A 22,548-nucleotide genomic window follows, 5' to 3' on the forward strand; every position below is an offset into this window, starting at 1 on the left:
TTCCGATGCTTAAGCCCTTCTCACATGAAACTGAACTGAGGCCTCAAACCAGGTTACAACTTGAGTGTTGCTTAGCTCAAAATTAAATGCAATTTCTTTCATCCTGAGATGATGCAGGGGTCTCAGACAATAATTAAAACTAGGTAGGTTTTACCAGCAGAGCCTCTCATGGCTGCTGTATTAAACACGAAAAACAATTGAAGAACGTGTTACGTACAGGGCAATCAACTGTCGTAATCTTATATATTATTGTTTTTCTATTTCACAATATGAGTTCATCCGAAGAGGATTAATAGCCATAGCAGCGATATATTTTCTGTTGTTGGCACAAAATCTCCCCCCCCCCGTCCAAAATAAAAATGGATATGGTTTTCAATGGTGATAATGAAGTACTTGCAGAAGATTCTCGTTTCTATAAAAAATTCTACAGAATGGACTATTCAGAATTCCATACGCTATTAAAATTTGTAACTCCGAAAATTCGACAGCAAGATACGAACATGAGGGAGTCTTATCAGCTGAAATAAATGTTTGTAGATCCTTGCATTAACCAGATTGTAGAACTGAAAATCAAATGACCAAATATGTAAATTAAGGCAGTTAACAGGCGCGGAAAGCTGAAATAAAGGAGGAAGAGCAATGTTATAGTATGGGTACTGAGGGTACTCGCTCAGCTCACTACCCACAAAAAATACTCCATAAAGTAAACTTATATCACGGCGGGAGCCCCTCTAATGCACTACACCCGGACTTCTTGCACTGTGCCAGCATTCTAGAACTGTTCCCTAAAATTGCGTGAAGGCCACACAACACTGATGACAATTAACTTTCATGGTTTCTGTTTTTGGTGTTGGTTTACTTTTGGCGCATCACATTTTGGAAGATTTATAGGTAAAATTCAATACTTTGTATGAAAAGACATATTTATAAAGAACCAATTTCTGCAAACGATACAATTAAATACAAAGTAATACGCCTGTATTTTACGTTTGCAAGTGTAGGATTACTAGTGTAAAAACATTGCAAATACTTTACGGCGGATAAAATAAGTGAGTGTAAATGAAAGATAACTGTATTAGGAACTATTTTCCACCGGCGGTGGATTTCTGCATAGTATACAGAAGTTGAATTTCGTTTAAAAGTGGAATGCTACCAGTATGAAATCATGTCACATGCTATTGAAACTAGTATCATTACCAAAACTCACTATCCTCGCTTATGCGTATACCCAACGCGTCTGTTTCCTTCAGACGCACGCCCTCTCTAACGCTCGGGCCTCCAGCTTCGTCCTGCCATGACTTGGTTAGATAGCATTCGTGCTTTTTAGTGGCCACCTGGCGCAGTTGTTCTCTTTTGCACTGTAGTTTTTACGCATATATCCGGACACTGTATTTATAGGCAAATTGTGAAAGAATTATATTTTTTTTAACAATTGGTTATGATGTTTTCCTTTGAATTTTAACTATGCCATATGAGACATTTTTATGTCGCCCAGCGCAAATCACTTAGGAAACAATAAGAAGGACATTAGTGAAGGAATTGTTTTAGAACACTTATTTGAAGTGGTGCGCGAAAAGTAAACCTGCACGCTTTTTTAACATATTACATTGTCTGGTATACAAATTGCACCATATATTTAAATCACCTATTTTTATTCTTTTCAAAGATGTAATTACATTTGTTCCCACTTGTAATGTTCGGGCGGACACTACTTCACTATATACCTTCTGAAGGCCTCTATTCTTGCATTTTTTAAATAATATAAATCGTGCTTCACGTTATAAAAAAAAATCATATTTTTCGTATGACACTATTAATATAATTCTTCTCTTGTCCAGGCATCATTGTTTTGAAATGACAGCGAAAAATAAAGTTGAATGTCGTCGGGCGCTACTATTTTCTGATTGGTAGTTGTATACAAGTCCAGGAGAAAATAGAAACTGCTTCTATTTCTTCCAAGTCAGGATCCAAATAAGGACAAGAGAAATTTCAACCTGGACTAAGGACAAGTTTCTTCTCACACGATCATTAAGTGACGTCGTGAGTTTTGGATCGTTAATCACAGCCTTACTTCAGTTCCGCCTGAGACAGGCTTTAGTCTTAACAAAAGTTTCTGATACACATGTCGATAGGGGATAAGCACACGCAAGTCTAAGCACAATAACTGGAAGAAAGAAAAAAAAAAAAAAAAACTTACACTTGCGTGTGTTTATCCCCTGTCGACATGTGTATCAAACTTTACATAGAGGCCAGTGAGCCTGGAAGATGCGTTGGAAAGTCGTCAATGGCAACACGCACCACTTTCAAACGAAACGCTGCTAATGCTCGCACAAGACATATTTCAGGGATTCAATATCAAGATATGCCTCGAGCACATCTTAGCCTTTAACTTGTTAAGACTGCAAGTCATAGTCCAAGGGGATGAGGTTAGGGATACTAACTGGCTGGTCATTCACCCACTGTCGGTAATATGTTGGAGTCACATCTAAGTTTATGGACCAGAGCTGAATCCTATTGGGAATACTCCGTGGGTACTACAGAGGGTGAACTACAAGTATCAGTGCATTAGAATGGAAATTCACAACGTGTGTTTTCACTCGCGTTACAGAAATGGAGCTTTGTGATTCCACGATATGAGACCCGCACCACCATTACCACATCATCAGTGCTTGGGATTTGGTGCTCATTGCACTCTGGGAGCAATCGTAGCGGATTCCTTATCGATGTTGCATACACCGTAATTTTGAGCATTTAATGTCTCTTAAATGGTAAAGATGTTTTCGTGGTATGACAACATTACCATCTCCTTTAGCCTAAAGGACATAATCGTGTGACATTAAATAGAATACATAGTACGAACACACTTGAGTAAGATTCACGAATAAAGTCAGTGGAGCATGACTTCCATTATTACTTTTTTTCTTTCTTCCTTTTGGGCAGAACATTAGAAAAATGTAACAACCAGAAAATAGAAATGTTTTAATTAAAGAGAAATATTAAATCTTCAAAAAATGAAAGAGAGGAAAAGTTCAAATAGAAACTCAAGTTATGCTTTCTTTTCCAAACCACAAAAAAAGAATAATATATTTACACAATTTCAAACATATAAAAATAACAACAGTTCGTGTCATAAATATGCAATAAACTGATATTACTACAACAGAAAATGCTAACAAATTGACTAGTAGATACTTTTTCTTCCATACATATTTCAAAGTTATTAACATGTATTTATAATTGATTTACACTGTTATTGCTATGTTTCAATTCCTGCATACATCGTTAAGTACACATGTTTCACATTAACTAATATTTCACAAGAAAAATATAACCAGAGGTACCGTTTGGAATTTATCTCATTTTGTAAAAAAAAAAAAAAAAAAATTATTACAGATAGTATTGTATTGGTTGTTTCGATTACTTTAGAGTAACATGTTAAGAATAGGAACTATTTGAAAGCGGCGTATAACGTATTACATAAAGATGTCATGGCGTAACTCGTAATCTATGTAAAGTATGAAAATTTTGTACAAAAGTACATTGTAAATAGTATTATAATTAGCCAAACAAGAAGTCTAGATAAAGTAAAGAAACTCGTATTTTGAACACATCATTATTTAATAACGCCAAACAATAATACCGGTCACATTAATTACAAATAAGCACTTTCTGTCACATATGGAAAATTTGGAAGGAGACACGAAATGTAAAGAAATGAGTGAGAAGTCCGAGTATGCATACTATACATTTCATCATTTTGCAGTAGTTTCTATGAACATTACCATCAAACAGCTTCGAACTGCCCAGAATGTATTATATGCAAATTAACATGTAGAAATATGCACTCAAAGTTCGTTCATGTTTTCAATTTGACCTCTGGTTCCGTTATTTTCACATTTAAAAGTAAGATTTAAGAGAAAAAGATCGGAAAATCATGTTGTTTTTTTTTTCCGCTGTGATACAATTTTATTTTGAAATGAAATTATGTGGGAGGACGGCACTAGAAAATATACGACAGGCTAAGGCAACTTCTCATTTTATTGCTCATTTTAGTCACAGTTACCTAAGCGAGTGGTGTGTGTATCGTCGTCAAAGTAAACGGGAAACAGTAATAAGTGCACTAGTTTTGCAATATTTCGTAAATGAAATAACATACATCGAACTAAACAAGCGCACACAAGTAAACATAAGGCAAAGCAGACCACCCACAACCATGATCGAGTGAAAGAACTTCAAACCTTTAGCGGTAGCTTTTAAAATGAACCCTTTCATACCAAACACTTACCTAAATCACAACGTAATATCTTAGTCGATGATATTCTTTAGTAACTACCTAACAGACGTTACAATATGTATTATTCATCGACACACCTAAATTTAACTTAGTGTAATGATAGTTAACCCTTTCCCCTCGAATGCGGCGAGAGCCCCGACATTCGAAATTTTCCTTTCCGCTCGTATGTCGGGGCTACCCCGCACTAATTTTGACGCTTTAGTTACTCGCATGTCGACAGAGCCCCGCTTGTATGATTTAGTCGACAACATCTGCCTTCTTTTGGCCGTCTATTCAACTCCTTAGATACCGATTTCAGTGGTAGTGGTAGCGAATATTTAGATAATTATAGTTTGAGTGAAGAAAGTAGTAGTAAATCTTCCGATTCCAATTAAAATTATGACCAAGTGACAGGTGATGTATTGACAAGGGACAATTGGATTCCCTATGGTAATAATGATGCAGATTTTCCAAAAATACCCTTCACAGCAAATTCCGGGTATGAGCCACCAGTTGTTGGAAGGCCAACTACAGAAATTGAATTCTTATAATTATTTTTTAGTGACACTTTCCTTGAGGAAATTACAAATGAAACAGGTATGCTAAGTCTAAGATACAAATGCCACTACAAAAAAGGTCCATTTGGTCCACTTGGCATGACATGACAGTTCCTGAACTGAAGGCATTTTGGGTGTAATACTAAATATGACACTTAATCCTAAACCAAACATACAAGATTACTATTCAGAGGAATGGTTGGACAAATGTTCATTTTATAAGGACATTTTCAACCGCGATAGGTTTTTTCAAATTTTTGCATGTTTCACTTGTGCCCTCCAGCACATCAGATGCAACAAGGTGTTCGTGCAACAGGTTCAAAGATAACATTGTGGAACATCTTGACAACAAGTTTAGGGAATTTTTGTGTCAGGAGAAAATGTAAGCATTGATGAAAGTACAGTGGGGTTCAAAGGGACATTAGTTTTTAAGTGCTACAACCCACAGAAGCCAACCAAATGGGGGCTACGAATATTTGTATTGGCTGACTGAAGTACTGGGTATATCTCAAAATAAATCCGAGCTGTACAGCTTGTTGTGTCAAAACAAATTCGAGGGGAAAGGGTTAATAATAACTGAAAATACGCACTTTACATATAAATAAATAATAATAATAATAATAATAAAAAAGAATTAAGCACAACTTAAAATATTTATTTATCAGTGCCAAGTTTAAAAGTTAAGTGTTTCTCAAACGTTTAAACATTATTAGAGACCTACATTCACCTTATCTGGTTCACTACACGAGATAAGCATAAACAGCAACAGAAGTTTTATTGCTCATAACCAGAGCCAAACATAGATTTCATGGTTCCCCGAAAACGTTTTGTCTTCCTCCCATTCCGCCCCAACGGTCATCAGTACTATTGCCAAGTCCATTTTTATGAAAACAGCCGAGTAACAATTCAAAAGTCGCTAAGTTTCTGTGTTATCAATGGAATAAACTTTATTCTTATTATCAAAGGCTGTTTGTTTACACAGTCGCTAAATCCATATTTTTAAAATTTTATTTTATTAAATTTAATCTCCAGAAAAGTTATGATTAATTTGACGCTGTCGGGAATTTCAAACTTCTGAACACAGAAAACTTTAAAAATGATTTTTCCACACGTGCTCCCTAACATTTGTCGGGACCAGTCACGTTCAACAGTGAATTCTTGGTGTGCTGTGATGTAAATAAAAGCCATTTAATGCATGAATTTGCCCTTGTATTTTATAAATATCATGATATAAAAGTCAATTACGTACAGTCATGTTAAAAAGAAATTTATTCCTAAACTTGACTCGAAAACCCTTTTATGCATAATACTTTTTACACAGAATATTTAATACTTGGGCTTCAACAAAAGTTACGATTAGCAAGTGGATACACCTTTGCTTAATGCAATTACTCGTATAGTGTAATGGGTTGTATACAAATACTTTTCAGTGAAAAAAAAAATTACGTCTCTTAAATACTTATATAAATTTGTTACAGAATGTTCGGTTTTAATCTATTTACGGGAAAATGGAGAAATTATTAGCACAGCCTACGTAAACCCAAGAGATCCTAAACGGTTGCATCAACATGAATGTATGATCCCTTTACACCCACCCATTCCCCGACCATGTAATAAACCGTGCAGCTGTATGACCTCTCAGTCAGGTGAAAGCGAGCAAAGACGAAAATTTTATGAATATCCATATTATGAAATTCAGAATATTCTTACAAAACTGTCACTGCGCTCATTAATAAACCAAATTCTCCAGGCAGTGTTAATCCCGATTTTCATATGTAAAGAAGGGCATTACGAAGTTTAAGCTATCACGTTATATTTATCACTCATCCGCATTTATTGAGCAAAATAAATTTATAGAAGGGATAAGTACTTTTGAACGTGGTAATATAACTCCGTGTGAAACAATTATCTTTCAAAAGCCCAATGAGCGAATTCAACGTGGTGGCTTAGCTTCTTCAAAATCCATTCAGCTTTATACTCTGATATTAACACTATTATTAGTTTATTTTGTAGCAACAACATGTGTGTTTTAGAAATAAAATCCTGAAAACACCACTACTCAAATCTACAGAGAAAATGCGAATGGGTAAAAGCATAATATAAATACTTCAGAATTAGTAACGAGTGTCTGTCAATTGTAGAATTTTAGACAAGTGTATAAAAGTTAAATGAGAAATAAATATATAAAATGAAGATTCTAATTGTTGGAAATTTTTCCCCACCAAAAAATTATAAAATCAAGTAAATATTTTTAAAAATCAAAAGTATTGATAAATACTTCATTTAGAATTGAAGTTCGAGAATTTTTTTAGATTAAAAAAATGTATGGCCAGAAAATTAACAATAGAAAAGAAAATATGCAACAAATATCAAAAGCAAAAAAGTCTTATAAAACTTGTAACGAATCAATTTGTCATATGATAATAATAATTTTCAATTACGGTAGTTTAGCCATTGATTTCAAGATTTCTCTCAAATGTGCTGCACGATATACATAGCTGATAAAGAACAATTTTTCAAGCTTATTGCATTTAATCTTCAAAATAAGACCTACACACAATGTCATACCTGCCTTCAAGTATTTATTAATTAGACAATAGTAATGTCATCATTTTACGAAGTTCATCATTAAAAGCAAGATTTCTATCAAGGAACTAATTTAGTTTTTATTAAGTTCTAATTGAGTAATACAACGTCTCCTAAATAACATACATCACATTTCATAAATAACTAATGAAAAATATGTTAATTTGTAATCTCCATAAATATTAGGTTAATTAAAATTTTCTTTATCTGTTAAGTTAGTAGTTGATTTTCATTTAACACCTAGTTTTAGTGTAACTTTAAAAAAATGAAAAATGATATACTGCACAATAAATACAATAAATCACAAGTTATCAATGTATTATGTCAGATTAAGCCGAAGTGTAACTGACACGAAAATAAATTTATTTTCAAAACTGTTTTTCTTTGGTATAGGTATACTGTTGAGAAACAATTTGAGTTCTCGAGTTTCTCAACAGTATACCTATTGAACATATGAACGCCTGAAATATTGAACATATCTTACGTTTGCCAACCAATGCTGTTTAAATAACACGTGTGCTACTCTACCAAATAATTACTACATTTCACATAAATTTCAGATCTTCCCAGACTGAGAACTAACGCAATACATTTATTTTTAAAATACCAAACCTATATATGCAAAAGTAGTAGTTTACACATTGCTCTATTTATAAAGAGAAATTTCTCAATAATGTACATATTTCCAGTCTTATCGCTTACTTGTACGAACAACGGAACTCGTAAAACATTTACACATTTACAATTATTCTACTCGTAACACAAGTCTTTCTTAAATAACATTATTTCAAAACAATTAACTCGAAGCAATACAGATGAACTTTTGCTGCCCTGATATACACACATACGACCATTGATTAGCTAAAAAAATATTCACAACTGACACACTTCAAGTGCTACAATATGCTCTTATTAAAATGAGCTGTGAAAAACAATTAAAAAGTGGAATTATTCTTTTGAGAGCTTATCTAGTATTTTCACTAAGTGCTGCTCTTTCAAACTTACATGAACACTTCACTCGACTATCCAATTATTATTACGTGAAATACTTTTCAAAGTTGTACACATGACTTAATTATCACATTATTTGCAGCAAAACGAAGTTCAATTATCAAGAAAATAAGGCTTTCAACCCCCCGACATTTAACAAAACACAATTCTTAGTATAATAAACCAATTATTTAAAAGTTACCATCCTAGCCATGGTGGTTGATTCATCTTATGAAGAGGGACGTTTGTTAGATTCACTGGTAAATTGATTAGAGCATGTTTCCTATTTAACCTCTCCAGTGTCTTCCTAATTATATGCCTGGAACAACAGAATGATTAATTAAATATAACAGTCATTATATGAACATTTCCTATGGATTACTAATTACAAATTGCACTCAAGAATTAACTCAACGTAACGAATGCACCGCAGGACATTGTAAAGTCAAGTCTCCAAAGTTTTAGATTTGAATACAAGTGTAGTCCAAAAGATTATGGCATAATGCTTTTATAACGAAATCAACAACATAATCATTTTACCCAAAGAAATTTCATAATCAAGATTTTCAAACATTGATGTCCACTCTCTTTCTTATGAGATCACTCCTTGTGTTTGATTTTGAACAAATGAAAACATTTCGTTGAAGGATTTACTGCAGTCCTTCATGGGATTTAGATCAGGTGAGTTCCCCGGTCAGTTTTGTCACAAATTACAAAGTGTCTTGATTTCGTCATGATTGCCTTAAATCCATCTTACATTTACACAACTCTAACCCCACTACAACAGTTTTATTATTTTTGCAATTGATTTCTTTGAGAAAATTGCTTATGTTACTACTATTTTCCAAGGACAATTATTTGCCGACAGCCCTATTAAAGTAATATTGTACATTCTTGACCGAACACCACTACAGTTCGGCTTACTTTTAACTGCTTCAGACATCTTCCCTTCACGAAAGTTATAATTTCGACCCGGGTTTTCTTCCTCAATTTTGAGACTGGCTCATGCAGGTACAACAAAGATTTGTATTTCTAACTTTTCATTCAAAGAAACCACAACTATTAGCAAATTAAAACAGAAATCTAAACTTACTTTAATAAACTAAACATGTGTGTGTTGTTCACTTCATTTGAATTGTAAACAATTAGAATTTCTTATTTCGTTGCATGTGAATTTTAGTACGTAATATCAATCACACATTTTCTTTTTGAAGGAACTCATTAATAGAAATTACTGCCGCTCACCGAATTCTAATTTATTTCATACTCCTCACATCACCTGAACCTGAAAGGAGTTCCTGAGTAATTCGAAGTCGTATACTGAAGGATTTCTAACCTTCACACTGTCATTATGATAACTAGCCCTTTGAAATACCCTGCACTGATACCGAAACCCAAATTTAAAATTGTCCTATATTCAGAATTGGTCTGATTTTCCACTATTCCATTATAAATATAAAACTCACATTGTCTCATGCCGATAGTTGCAGTTCTATTAACTTCATTCACTTCTAGTCGTCCCTGGTTTGATCCCAGGCCAAGCGAGTTTGAGGTTTTCTTGGATTCTCCCACTTCCTCCTACATTCTACATTCTCATTCCACCAATGTTACAATTAAACACTATATCTTTTAGCCTAAAGGGCGTAACTATGGGACATAGAATTAGAAATTTAATTTCATTCACAATCCACCTTCTGTCCAGTCTTCTGTGTTTCAGAAACCGAGCTCTTGTTTCGACTGTATCAGTAATGACTGCTGCTTGAGTGTTCAAATGCCCCATCTATCACACTTTTTGCGTAACTATTCGAAATCCTCTCCCCAAGTTGTTTCATTTCGTCAGAAAAAGATGAGATGACATGCTACCATTCTATGCGGGAATGTCTTCCTACCACTAATCTTATTGATTATAAGTGTCACAGTTCACTATGGCGAAGGCCCTATGCCCAATCATATAAACGCGACCCCGTTTAATGTGACTCATCCTGCATTCCCAGAGGCAGAGAGAGAGAGGAGAGAGAGAAAGAGAGGAGAGAGAGGGAGGGAGAGAGGAGGGGGGAAGTAGAAGAAAATATTTCCAAGATCTGTTCGTTCATATAACAGATCTTTCTTACACATAGGGAAAATCGACTCTTATATGGATAATTTGGTTATCAAGTTCATTTGTGAGTGTCTAATTTAAAAAGGAAAGGTTTGCTTTGGCAGAGCAGAAAGGATAAATTTGACCCTTCACTGACGTAACGTGTGAACAGGCTGTTCCACACTAATTGTTACAACAGTGACATAACGATACCTATGCGGACGCCTCCACAAAAATAAATTTTCTGCCTCCTAAAAATATAACAAAAATTTGAAGAAACTAAAGTTACAAATAACTATAGCTAGGGGTACGAGTTTTTCGCACTAAGAATCGAAAATTCCGCGTTTCATTTTTCATATTTCGTGTTTTGTCGCATTTTCCAAGTAAAATTTTACATTTTGCAGCTGTTGAAAAGATATTCCCTGACATTTTTAAAACTGTTACTTTTATTCGTAGATCACTACAGAAATAAACCATTAATTACCTAAAAACAAAACACACTGAATATTTCACTTGAGATTGTAAATTTCACTTATAGAAAATTATATATTTTTAATCAAACTGAAGGAAAGTCAGTAACTAAACTTACTATGGGTTGGAAACTTACTATAAGTCTTCTGAAAATACTTAGGCACAAGTTACATTTAAGCGTTAAACATAAGCATGTTAAACATTTCCACATTTTCCTCATTGTTGTACGTTTGTTATTATCACCAGTCCATGCCATTGGCTAGCTAATTAACACGGCCCCTCTCCATCCGGATGCAATGATGATAGCTAATGCGCAACATGTTCTCTATAGCCGTGTCCCAATCATCCAAAATGCACAGTTCATGTCACGTTTTACCGTTCCGTCTGCGGAAAACTAGCATTTTCAAATTAATGAATACGTATTTTTAATATTTCGCGTTATTTCGCGTATTGTTAGAGATTTCGCGCAAAACTGCCAATTTCACGTTTTATCGCGCAACGGAAACCAATGAAAATACACACAGAATATCAAAAAACGTCAAAAAACTGAAAATTACTTAATTCAGACGCATTTCGTTTTATCGCGCATTGCGAAAAACTCGTGCCTCTAGTTATAGCATATTGCACTATTTATCATTACTAGATTACATGATTTGTGAGGGTTATTCAGTTATTTAGTAGATAAATTACTGATTTTTTCTTCAAAATGACATTTAATAAATATTAATATTTTGAGTGATTGGTTGGCTTTTCATTATTTACAACAACAAAACAATGGTAAACGCCGTACTTTTTGTGTGTGTGTGTGTGTGTGTTTACTGAGTCTTCCTCATTTCAGTACTACCGATTTTTCAGTCAGGGAATTTGATGAAAACAAAACCAAGGAACCGATTAAGCATAAAAACAATATGTAGACTTCTGAACATGGTATGACTGGTAATACAATCTCTTGTCATCCTTTAAAGCACCAAATATTTCCTAAAGCACTGGTACTATAATATATTGAGGAGAGATTAATCTTAAGTTTCTCAACTGGGTAGAGTAGAAAGGAGTGTCCAATAACTGTCAAATCTTTTATAATTTTGTGTATCGTTAACTGCATTTATTTATACTAGTTTCTCTTGATAAATTTACCTCCTGCTTTTTCATGTTGAAATCTCCTTATGGTACGGATGGCAAACCGAGGAATTTTGAGACGATAAGCAATTTCCACCGACCTCAACACAAAACTAAAATATGAAATTTGATACTTCGATAATTCATCTGTTCTACCCACAATGAGCATTTAGAACTATCCTACAAAAGCACCGTAATGCATAATCTGATGTTCCTAATTCAGAAAAAGGGATTATGGGAGCTCCCAAGTCACAAATTTGCAGGTTCTAGCATTATGCCACTATGTTACAATGTTTTGGAAGTGACAGTACTCACAAGAAAGTCAATGTGGAATTCGAAATCACTACAGGGGTTTACGAATTACCGGCTTCGCAATACGAGAAAATTATTTTTAAAGCCACGTAGAAAAAAATGAGCATTTTAGAGCAAGTCATATACGAACTAATTAACAGTACTCAAACTGGGATTTTTGGAGACACTAGGGAAAGGAGTTCTCCATGGGAAGTACAGAATTTCGCAATAATACATCAATATGAAAAATACCATGCGCAACATTATTAGCAATTTAAATTAGGTATTACTAATTCAGGCATGACATCTAAACATATCCACAGCACTTCCTGTAAAGTCAGTTGTTTTTCCCCACATGTTTCGATGATTCAATTTCGACTTCCCTTCTTCAGGTAGGCGGCTTTTGGCTTCATTTTATGAGTAGAACCACTTCCCAAATGTTCAAACAGGAAATGTGAAACAGTGTGTATGTAACAAATTACCAGAAAATAGTAAAAGTATGTATGTAAAAAATTACCAGAAAATAGTAAAAATATTATCACAAATTACTAAGGACAAAATGTAAGTACTTTCATTCAACCCTTTATCAGACAAGAAGGAGAAAAGTAAAATTAAAAAACAGCTGGACATCATATTGAAATGTACAGTCATGTGGTAGTATCACTAGGTTGAAAGTTAAGAGTGTTCAGTTACTTAGGAAGACACATTTAATATGAAGGGCTGGTTGGTAAGAGAACAGGAGAGATAATAAAAAAAAAAAAAAAAAGAAAATTAATACATATATAATAACGTAAAACAACAACTGAAAAATATACATTAATAACAAATTATGTAACAAAAAATAAGGATAAGAGATAATGTAAAATGTGTATAAAAAATAACGACACAGGTAAGTATAAGATAATGGGGAACTGAGTGTAGTGAAGTGGAGTACTTAAGGGTAGTGAGACTGGAGTTGAGGTGGGAAGACATTCACGGTTCGACGCATAGCTTTCCATCATCTTCTGACGAAGTGCAAAAACTTGAGGAAACGATTTCGTGTATTTGCGCGGACAGTGTGGTAGAACGTACGGTAGATGAAGCATTTGAGTACTAAAGCAGCCATAATTACTGATGCAGCAGAAAGATGAGTTCCGTTTTCCAGATACAAAAGGCTGAACATAGGTGCATTTAACGATGTGAATGAAATGAAATTTCTAATTTTAGTCCCACGGTTATGTTCTTTGGCTAAAGGAGATGAATGACTAACGTAAGTGAATTATAATGGAAAAATTGGTATAATTAGAATATGGGAGAACTCCGAGAAAACCTACGGACCACAAAACCCACTTGGCCTGGGATCAGGGGACAACCAGACGAGAATGAAGTTAGCAGAACTGCAACTGTCAGCATGATACAATGTGAGTTTTATACTTACAGTGGGATGGTGGAAGCTCAGACTAATGTTGAATCAGGATAATTTTAAATTTGGGTTTCGGTATCGATGACTGAAATTTCAAAATATCAGTTCTAATAAGGACGATATGAAGATTTGTAGCCCAGTACACGACTTCAAGTTACGCACGAAAACATTTCAGTTTCAGTATTGGATACATATATCACGAATTTAGGGAAGCTGGAATGATGTTCAGTGAGAAAATTCTAGAATGCATATCTAATCACCTACCAGAAGTACATTGAGATAAGAACTAACTGGTCTACGAATGGCATTTTTAATTTCCATATGGACATATTATAGTCTCGATATAAACCTGTCTGAGAATGTATTTGAACTTGAACCTTCAGAAGCGTGTGGTCAGGCGGTGGGCGTGCTTTCTAGTGTAAGATAACGCTGTAGCTCTTTTACTGACTCCAAGAACAAAAAAGACCACAACTCCAAGTTCAAGAGATTTACTACGGACTATAACTTTCATTCCTTGCAGAGAGCCACGAATATCTCTTTTCCAATATTTGCGTCATTACTGGGAACAGAAGCCTTTTATACGCGTTCCACAATCGTATCCCGGAGAACAGCTAATCTGCGCACCCTAACAATGAAAGCTGGACCTATGAAACACCACGCTTAATGTCGAAAGCATAGATAAAAATATGTCCCACTCTCAGCGCCATTTGAAGCTGCCAGAACTCACAAAATAAACTAACGCCGGGTGTTCTGCTCCTTTCATCTCCTCTACCGTTACAAATACACGTACTTTCCTATATTCTATGTTCTACATCAACAGCTAACTTCAAACTTACAATGTCGAAATTTCTCATTTATCAGTATTAAATACACAGACAATTACAGATTTACCCTTAAAAAAAAACGCTATAAGCAATTTAACAATTCTATTTAAATTCACATTTTTCTCTCAGAAAAAGTGCAAACCGTAAAACTGAATCACACAATCTGTAATATTTTCCCTAATTTTCCTTCTGTAATATTTATTTTCTTTGTCTTCGAGTAATAATTATTATTATTTACCGTTCACTTATTTCAATCATATACGTTCCACGCGTCGGGTGGAAATTGTGAGATCATAGCCCCTCGAATTCTCAATATAGTGCGCGCCGTTAACAGAGCCAGGGTGTCTATAATTTCAGACAAATAAAATTCCCTGACTTTTCCAAATTTTCCAGATCAAACAGAAAATTTTCCCCACTGTATTTTAGTGAAATTAAGTAACCACTATTCTCTAAACATTTGTAGTTTTATAATACCTGTTCTCTTAGTTGCGACAGCTGTTATAAAAATATGAACAATGCTTAAACAAGTACCTATTTATTCTTGGCAAGAACAATATTGTTCATCATCATGTATTTTTTGTTGGCCTCCCATCTCCCCTTATAGCCACACCTCTCCGCTCCTTATTTCAATACAACTAATATATATGTATTTTTTTCAAATACAGAAAGTGTGAATGACAAAACATATAATAATACAGAAAAATGCGTATAAAGATTTTTCATTTTATATTACGTACTTGTGAGGTACGCTCAGCTACACACGTAAACTGGACGATTCAAGTGATTTACTTCTATTACATTTTTTTTTATTATTATTATTATTCCAGGATATGAAGTAGGGCTATTACACAGTAGGGCGTGTACACAACAATACACGCATATATGCATACTAACAAGAATGTCGTTGCGAGATACAAATACTGATCATTGTGGATTTTAGTATTCTAGATTATAAAAGTATTCCATATTTAGTATTTTTATATAGAATACTAAATACAGAACATTTTTTATAATTTAGAACACTAAAATCTACATGAGATTTCCAATTATGATCACGTTACTGGATCTTTCTCAGATTTTTTAATGTGCTCATTAACTTCGTTGATTTCTTTTGCTGCCTTCTCAAAGATTTTTTCCTTCTCTTTCTTCAGTTCTTCCAACTCTGCAGCTGCTCGCTTTCTTTCTTTCGAACAATTTTTCTCTGCTTTAGTTGTTGTCCGCTTCCTTCTGAGAGCCTCTTTCCATTCGCCATTCGGCTTTCCATCCCATTCTGCTACATGAATTAATTGTTTTGAGATTGGCGTTGCCTAAACACCTCCATGGTACGTGACAGCATCATGTGTCACTCTCTGCGAAACTACAAACTCTTAAAATTATCCACAAGAAACTCCTTATTTAATGAGAAACTGTGTTGAACGGAAGTGTTTCTGTGTGATAACATTAGAATTTTCTTAACGAACGATGAAAAGTTGTTGCTGGTATTAATGTTGCCAAGAATGAAGAACAACACGTGATCTAAATGATCCTTAGTCACGTCAAAATTCTTCATTCTTATGATAAACTGAATTTTAAGTACAAGTTTCACTATAGAGTAGTTTTACTTCATCATCAGCAGCAGGCCAGACAAATGATGATTCTCTACAAGCACTTCCAATGCTACGGTTATTTGTTCTTCGCCAAGTCTCTTGTTTAAAACTGAATCGAGAGAGGCATACAGCACCATAAGTATGTGTATTTCAATAGCAATTTGCGCACTTTGTTTTTAAGTTAAAATATGCAAACAATCCCTCAGAAAACGATGGATATCCAGTTCAGATAACTTCTCTGATTGTAATGCTGTATGTGTTGGAAATCCGTCAACCTGCTTAGCCGAACACGGATACTTACTACCATCTTCTAGGTTAACTTTCATCAGGTCTTCAAAACTTGCTGCTTCAATCCCAATGATTTTTTTAAACAAATCTAATCATAAGGTTCTTCAAAAGTTTAAGTATTTCACTATAAAGGAAAGGAGACATTGGTGGGTGAAATTTCGTAAGAAACAGTTGAATACCTGCAGCAACAGTTTGGAAGAAAGCTAATTTAGCTCCAAGCAAAGAATCTTTCAGACATGTTTTAACAATTTTAAAGCTGTCACAAGATGGTTCTCGATTATTACCTGTGTGTTGTTTAAGAATCACATTTTTATTTTGTTGAAATAAAATAAAAAAAAAAAAAAAAAAAAAAACTTTTTACCATTTATCTATGTGTATCCGAACTTTTTCTTAAGCAAGTACTCAGGTGAAAAAAACAATTTTTGACAAGAGTGAACGGGAAATCCAAGGACATAAACACTGTACAAAACAACTTTAACGTAGTCAAGTTCTCGGTGAAAGTGATATTTACAAAAAACCAAAATCATATAAATAGTTGAAAAAATTACATAAAATTCATTCTTTGAAAATTCGACTCCAATGGACTCATACATGGACGCTTCTATCAAAGAACAGAATTTTTCAGGACATTAATATTCAGAGACACGAGAGAACTAAACCGATATTTGCAAAGTAAGCTATACCTTTGCTTTGTCTTTTTGAGAATTATATCTCAATTGGTGGTCTCCTGAGGCTTACCTTATATAGTAGTTCATTTTGTATTAATGTTGCTTTTGAAACTTTGAAATGATTGTCAGTCATGCAGACTGATTAGAAAAGTGCACTTTACATTTCTCTTTGTTTAGTTTATTCTTGTTTATTACATGAAGGAATTAAGTCTGCAATTTGTTATATCAAATTTCTGTAATAAATAATGAACAGTGAAGTTTTATTCTTTTCATAATTCTCTTTAGAATATAAGTCTCTTCAAGACTTAAAATAAGGTAATGAATAGTACCACTACTACTACTGAAAGATATGCTTTCACTATTAGAATCACTTTATTGCTATTACAGTTCGGTCCAAAAAATTATCCCCATCCACATGTTTTCTTGAAAAGCTTTTTCATGACTTTAATGAGAGGCTATTTACTGATATTATGTAATATACCTTCATGTTATTGCTTTACAATACAGTTTACATTATTAACATACAAATGAACAGTGTTTTCATATTTTGTGTATTGTCCATTATTATTTATTTGTTTATTTTTTTATGAGCCTGAATTCTTTTTGGCATTGAAGCAACAAGTTTTTCACACGTACCTGGCTCGATTTCATGGTACCACACATTTTTTTTCATTAATTCTGTTCTGATATTACAACAATATTTGCTCAACTTAGAAGACATAATAGCCCACAAGTTTTCGATGTGGTTCGTATCAGGAGAACTGGCCGGCCACCATAACCTCTGAATACCCAATTCTGATCCACACTGTTGGAGGACTCTAGATCTGTGACATGATGCATTGTCATCTTGAAAAAAAATGAATGGTCCAAGGTTTAAACCACTGAAATGATCCCTAGCTGTATTCAAAAGCTCCTTCTTTAGTATTTTAAAGTATGATAAACCATCGACTGAACCTGTGGAACTTCTTACATTTGAAACACATTGCTCCCCATAGCATTACATTTTCACTGAACTTCTTTTTTTGTCTCCAGATGCACTCTTGCTTTAAGTTTTCTCGCGGCTCCATCTCCAGTTTTACACCATTATGATTACCGAAAACATTGAATTTCTTCTCATCTGAGAAAATTACTGTTTTCCAATCATCAAATCTCCAATTTCGAAAAACATAGCCATGAATTCTTTCTATCCTTAAGGTGCTGCTGTGTAAAATGAGGCTTTATTACGTGCGGTTTCTTTTTAATATTAATGTCCGACAGACGTCTTAACACTATTTGGTGTGAAACACTATCACCTAAATCCTCCTTTATCTTCGCAGCAACCTGCCTTACACTTAATTTTCTCTCTCTCTTCGCAATGCTTTTGATTGCCCTGTACAATCTCGGATTTGCTTTTTCTTAACGTCCACGCCTATGCTGTCGACTTACCACTCCAGTTTCTGTTTAACATTTTCAAACATTACCCATTGTTTTGTGGTCAATGTCTAACCTTCTTGCGATTTCTCTATTCCATATTTCTTGCGACTTCAGTCCCAAAATCATACCTTGCTTTCCTGGAGATATGTCCTTTTTCTTACCCATGATGTAGGAACTAAAAATGTATGACCAAATCACTGAATGTGCCATGTATTAACAAAAACACAGCTTTGTATTCGCACAACTAAGTTTTGAAATTTAGAATACAGCACAGTCAGTCTTCAAACTTGAGAATATGCACTCTTTTCCCACCACTCTGCCTCCTAAAAAAACAGCTGATTGAAAAATGGCGGGAACCAAACAATGGCACCATCTAGGGCAAGCAGTTTGGAACTTCACACATATTCCTGCCATCTAGTACCCAAACAGTACACTAAACTGAATGTCTTTTATCTCAATATGCTTCAACTTCCTATTTAATGAATATTACCGAGCTAATGAATGAATATTCCTATTTAATGAATATTGAAAAAAATTTAGATTAAGTACATTTTCCCCTAAACGAACACACAAGACAGAAAATTAGTCCTAATCCAGATGTCAGTAGAAGTACCTACGAACGATTGAAGAAGCAAATACTTTTACCCAATCACAAAACAGACAGTGTATTAACGCAACGAAAATCCAAATGAAAGATACTTTTCAATGAAAATTCATAGTGGGGATATTTTTCTGGACCAAACTAGTATTAAACAAATCTTAATTGGCTCCATCATTTTTAAAAGCATATCACACCTGAAACTGAATTGACTTTTTCAAGTGTGGTAATCGCTGAGCTCTGTCTACTAGATTCGCGTTTTCTATAAAAATATGAGCACTTGCTAGAAAAAATGATCTTATTAAAAAGTTACAAGTATACCAAAAATATTCAAGAAATTACCTGCAAAATCATAATAAACATTACAAAACACACGGAAAGCAAAACTGCACTACAAATGAAATGAAATCTTTAAGTTTTACGTCACACGATTATGCCGGCTAGGATAAAGGAGACGTGTTATGATGAGAAATGAATGAAATGGTGGAATGAAGAAAATGGGAAGAAACCGAGAACCCCGAGATAACCCACGCGCACGGTGTTTGTTGCACCGAAAATGGAATAGGAGTTTTAAATCTGTAATATAATGTGTACCTACATTAGTTAGAGTTAACCACATATAGTTAGGCTCTAACTTATCGCTACACTAAAATCAACAGGATCAGAACAAGTGTTATTTATGACTTTATTGGGGTCACCGGTTGCAATAGGCTAGCTATACCCCTAGATATGAGGATAATTTTTTAACGTGAAGATCAGAAACTACAAGCTCCAGACGCAAGGGCTGCCAACTCCTTTCAGAAGTCCTTCATTGTATAATAACTTCTATAGCGAAAAGTTCTTTTCCAAACATTGTGCAGATAAAATGTAAAAGCAATGAAAGTAACCTAATTTTACCAAAAATTTTCCTGAGTTTTCCCTGACTTTTACAGAAATTATAAAATTCCCTGACTTTTCCAAGTTTTCCAGACTAGTAGATACCCTGAGAGAAGTGACACACGATAATCCCCCAAAGTAGAGAAGTTTGGCCATACGACATTATTCAAAAGGAAAAGATTCTAATATCATCCGAATAACCTTGAATTGGAATCTCACCGGCTTACATCATGCGGCCGCCACATCATGGAAACCTCAACAAACGCCAGAAAACTATACGAAACATAAATCGCAGAAAACTACTAGAAATGGATGGAAATCCTTTATCAATGGTGGCTTTACCTAAATATGGCCTATTTTCGTGGACAGACCACAAGAGCCGTTCTGACTGTACTGCAGTGCAAGGAAAAGTTTTCCTCCCTCCGGATTTCTGGTGGTGGTGAGATATTGCAGTCGGGGAATGCTGCCACTCGTCAAACTGCCTATCAATACCAAAGTCAAAACAGCTTATTTCCAGGAGAATGGCATGGACCCTTTGTATGACACACACGTCTCCCACTTGTACAGTGACAAGACCACAAACGTACGACATTATGCATAAACTCTCCAGCCACACCACTCGATCGTTCCAGGTGTTCTAGGCAAGGAAGGCAAAAAAGATGGGAGTTCGAGTGATTCCATTTTTATCCATCCTTGTGAAATCCTCGGACCCTCACTAATGGATTTTTGGGTTCAGATTCTTCAAACATTTACTTGCTCAACGCTGTCCTCGTACCTTGCGAGGTTTCCGGAAAGTTGCCAAAGCGGTATGGCTGGACATTCTACTTCTCATTCTATGCAGTTCGCTACAGTGGAAACTACGTTGGTAGGATTGTTCATACCCATGGCCGTCACATTGAACAAAAGGGTACTTACTATCCAAAAGTGGTTCAAAGTCGATTATTTTTTATCATGGGCAATTTTCTGTATTTCGATTGATCTTTATTTTTATCATCCTGCCAACTAATATTTCAGCAGATTTCTTCACAACAGCTCTCTCTCTATGCAGTGTACTCTCTCTTCCAATGTTTACTCTTTTTCCTTAAAACCCTACTCCGATAGAGACTCTCAGTATATATACCTCTTAGGTATTCTTTCCTTGTGTCTACACTCTGGCAACAAGTCGTTCGACGTTTAAAATTAAGTGCCTATATTCAGTCTTCAGCAAATATAATTACGCATCTTGTACATTTTAACCATTCCATATATTACATTTTAACGAAACATGTTAAAGGAAACAGGTTCGAAAATCGATGTTAACACAGAATTTTAGGAACTACATTCACTACCTTTGAACTAATACAAGCACTTTTAAAATTAATGTAATTATTGCCACACTTTTCCATACCCATTCTTTCCTAGAAGAAAGCCTGCTGGTATATTCACATCTCGATTCGTATTATCATCAATCATCTCAATGTAGAATTCATCGCTGCTGGGATCATGGTCCGCGATGATTATTGCCCGAGCTCCTACTTGCTGCGCTCTTACGGATTTGCTCATAAATGAACATTCTCTGAAACAGAAAAATTATACATTCATATTAAGGAAAATAGTATATATTTTAAAAAATACGCGTTTAAATTAACTGTTAACTTAAAACCATTTGCATTATTTGTGAACTAGTATTTTAGTTACAGTTATAAGCGTACTACTACTACTACTACTACTACTCATAAATCTACAGTATCAGGCTGAATCAAGACCCCTAGATAATTTATTGATTTTTGGGTCGAGATAATACAGCGTGTCCAATTCAAACCTACAATATTTCAGTAAGTCCCTATGAATGAATTGGAATCTCACCGGAATTTATTATTAATGACTTATGTAACTTACCGATTATGATTAACACGGAAAGAAATAATAATAATAATAAAATTTGACCAAATATTTATAAAAATAATCCGCGTTAAAGTTTCACCAAATTAACACTGCCGAAACTGTAAAAGAAATTTATTAATGTAAGTAGATAATAGGCACATTGGCGTTAATTGATTTAACAAAAACTTTAAAAGATAGAGTTAAGAGTTAGATTTTTACATTTTTAAAATTAACAATGTATAATTACGAACACTTTTTTTTTTTTTTTTTTTTTTGTATTGTTACGGAAATTTGGCAGCATATGGAAGAGAGAGAGAAAAAAACAGAAATGAGGAAATAAAAAGAAATATGTTTAAATGAAAGAATGTGCTGGTTCGGAAGTGTAATTGTGTATAAGTTGAGTTGATTTTAACGTCCCGGTCAGCAGCAAGGCTATATGAGACGTGGACACACTGCTGAACAAGACTGCACTTATTTAATATAAAAACATATTTACACGTGATGTTTCGATCTTCTAGCCAAGATCCTCATCAGACGTACGAAGAGTGTATGTCTGATGAGGATATTGGCTAGAAGATCGAAACGTCACGTGTAAATGTGTTTTTATATTAAATAAGTGCAGTCTTGTTCAGCAGTGTGTTTATTTTTCTTATCTTATTTGCAAGACGT

The 22,548-nt window shown here is 34.4% G+C and overlaps 1 protein-coding gene across 1 annotated transcript in view; it reads right to left on the reverse strand.

Moving 5' to 3' along the window:
• Nucleotides 1-3,366: 3,366 nt before the first annotated feature.
• LOC145688881 (PRADC1-like protein) overlaps nucleotides 3,367-22,548 on the reverse strand; it is a 33,305-nt gene continuing 14,123 nt past the window's right edge. Inside the window, exons 4-5 of the mRNA XM_081763049.1 lie at nucleotides 21,404-21,571; nucleotides 3,367-8,725 (exon numbers count right to left, since the gene is read on the reverse strand). Coding sequence (XP_081619175.1) covers nucleotides 8,605-8,725; nucleotides 21,404-21,571 — 289 coding nt within the window. The 3' untranslated portion in view covers nucleotides 3,367-8,604. The remainder of the gene's footprint in view (nucleotides 8,726-21,403; nucleotides 21,572-22,548) is intronic.

The sequence above is a fragment of the Thermobia domestica genome, chromosome 1, assembly GCF_964235325.1.
Source record: "Thermobia domestica chromosome 1, izTheDome1.hap1.1, whole genome shotgun sequence".
Classification (NCBI taxonomy): Eukaryota; Metazoa; Arthropoda; class Insecta; order Zygentoma; family Lepismatidae; genus Thermobia; species Thermobia domestica.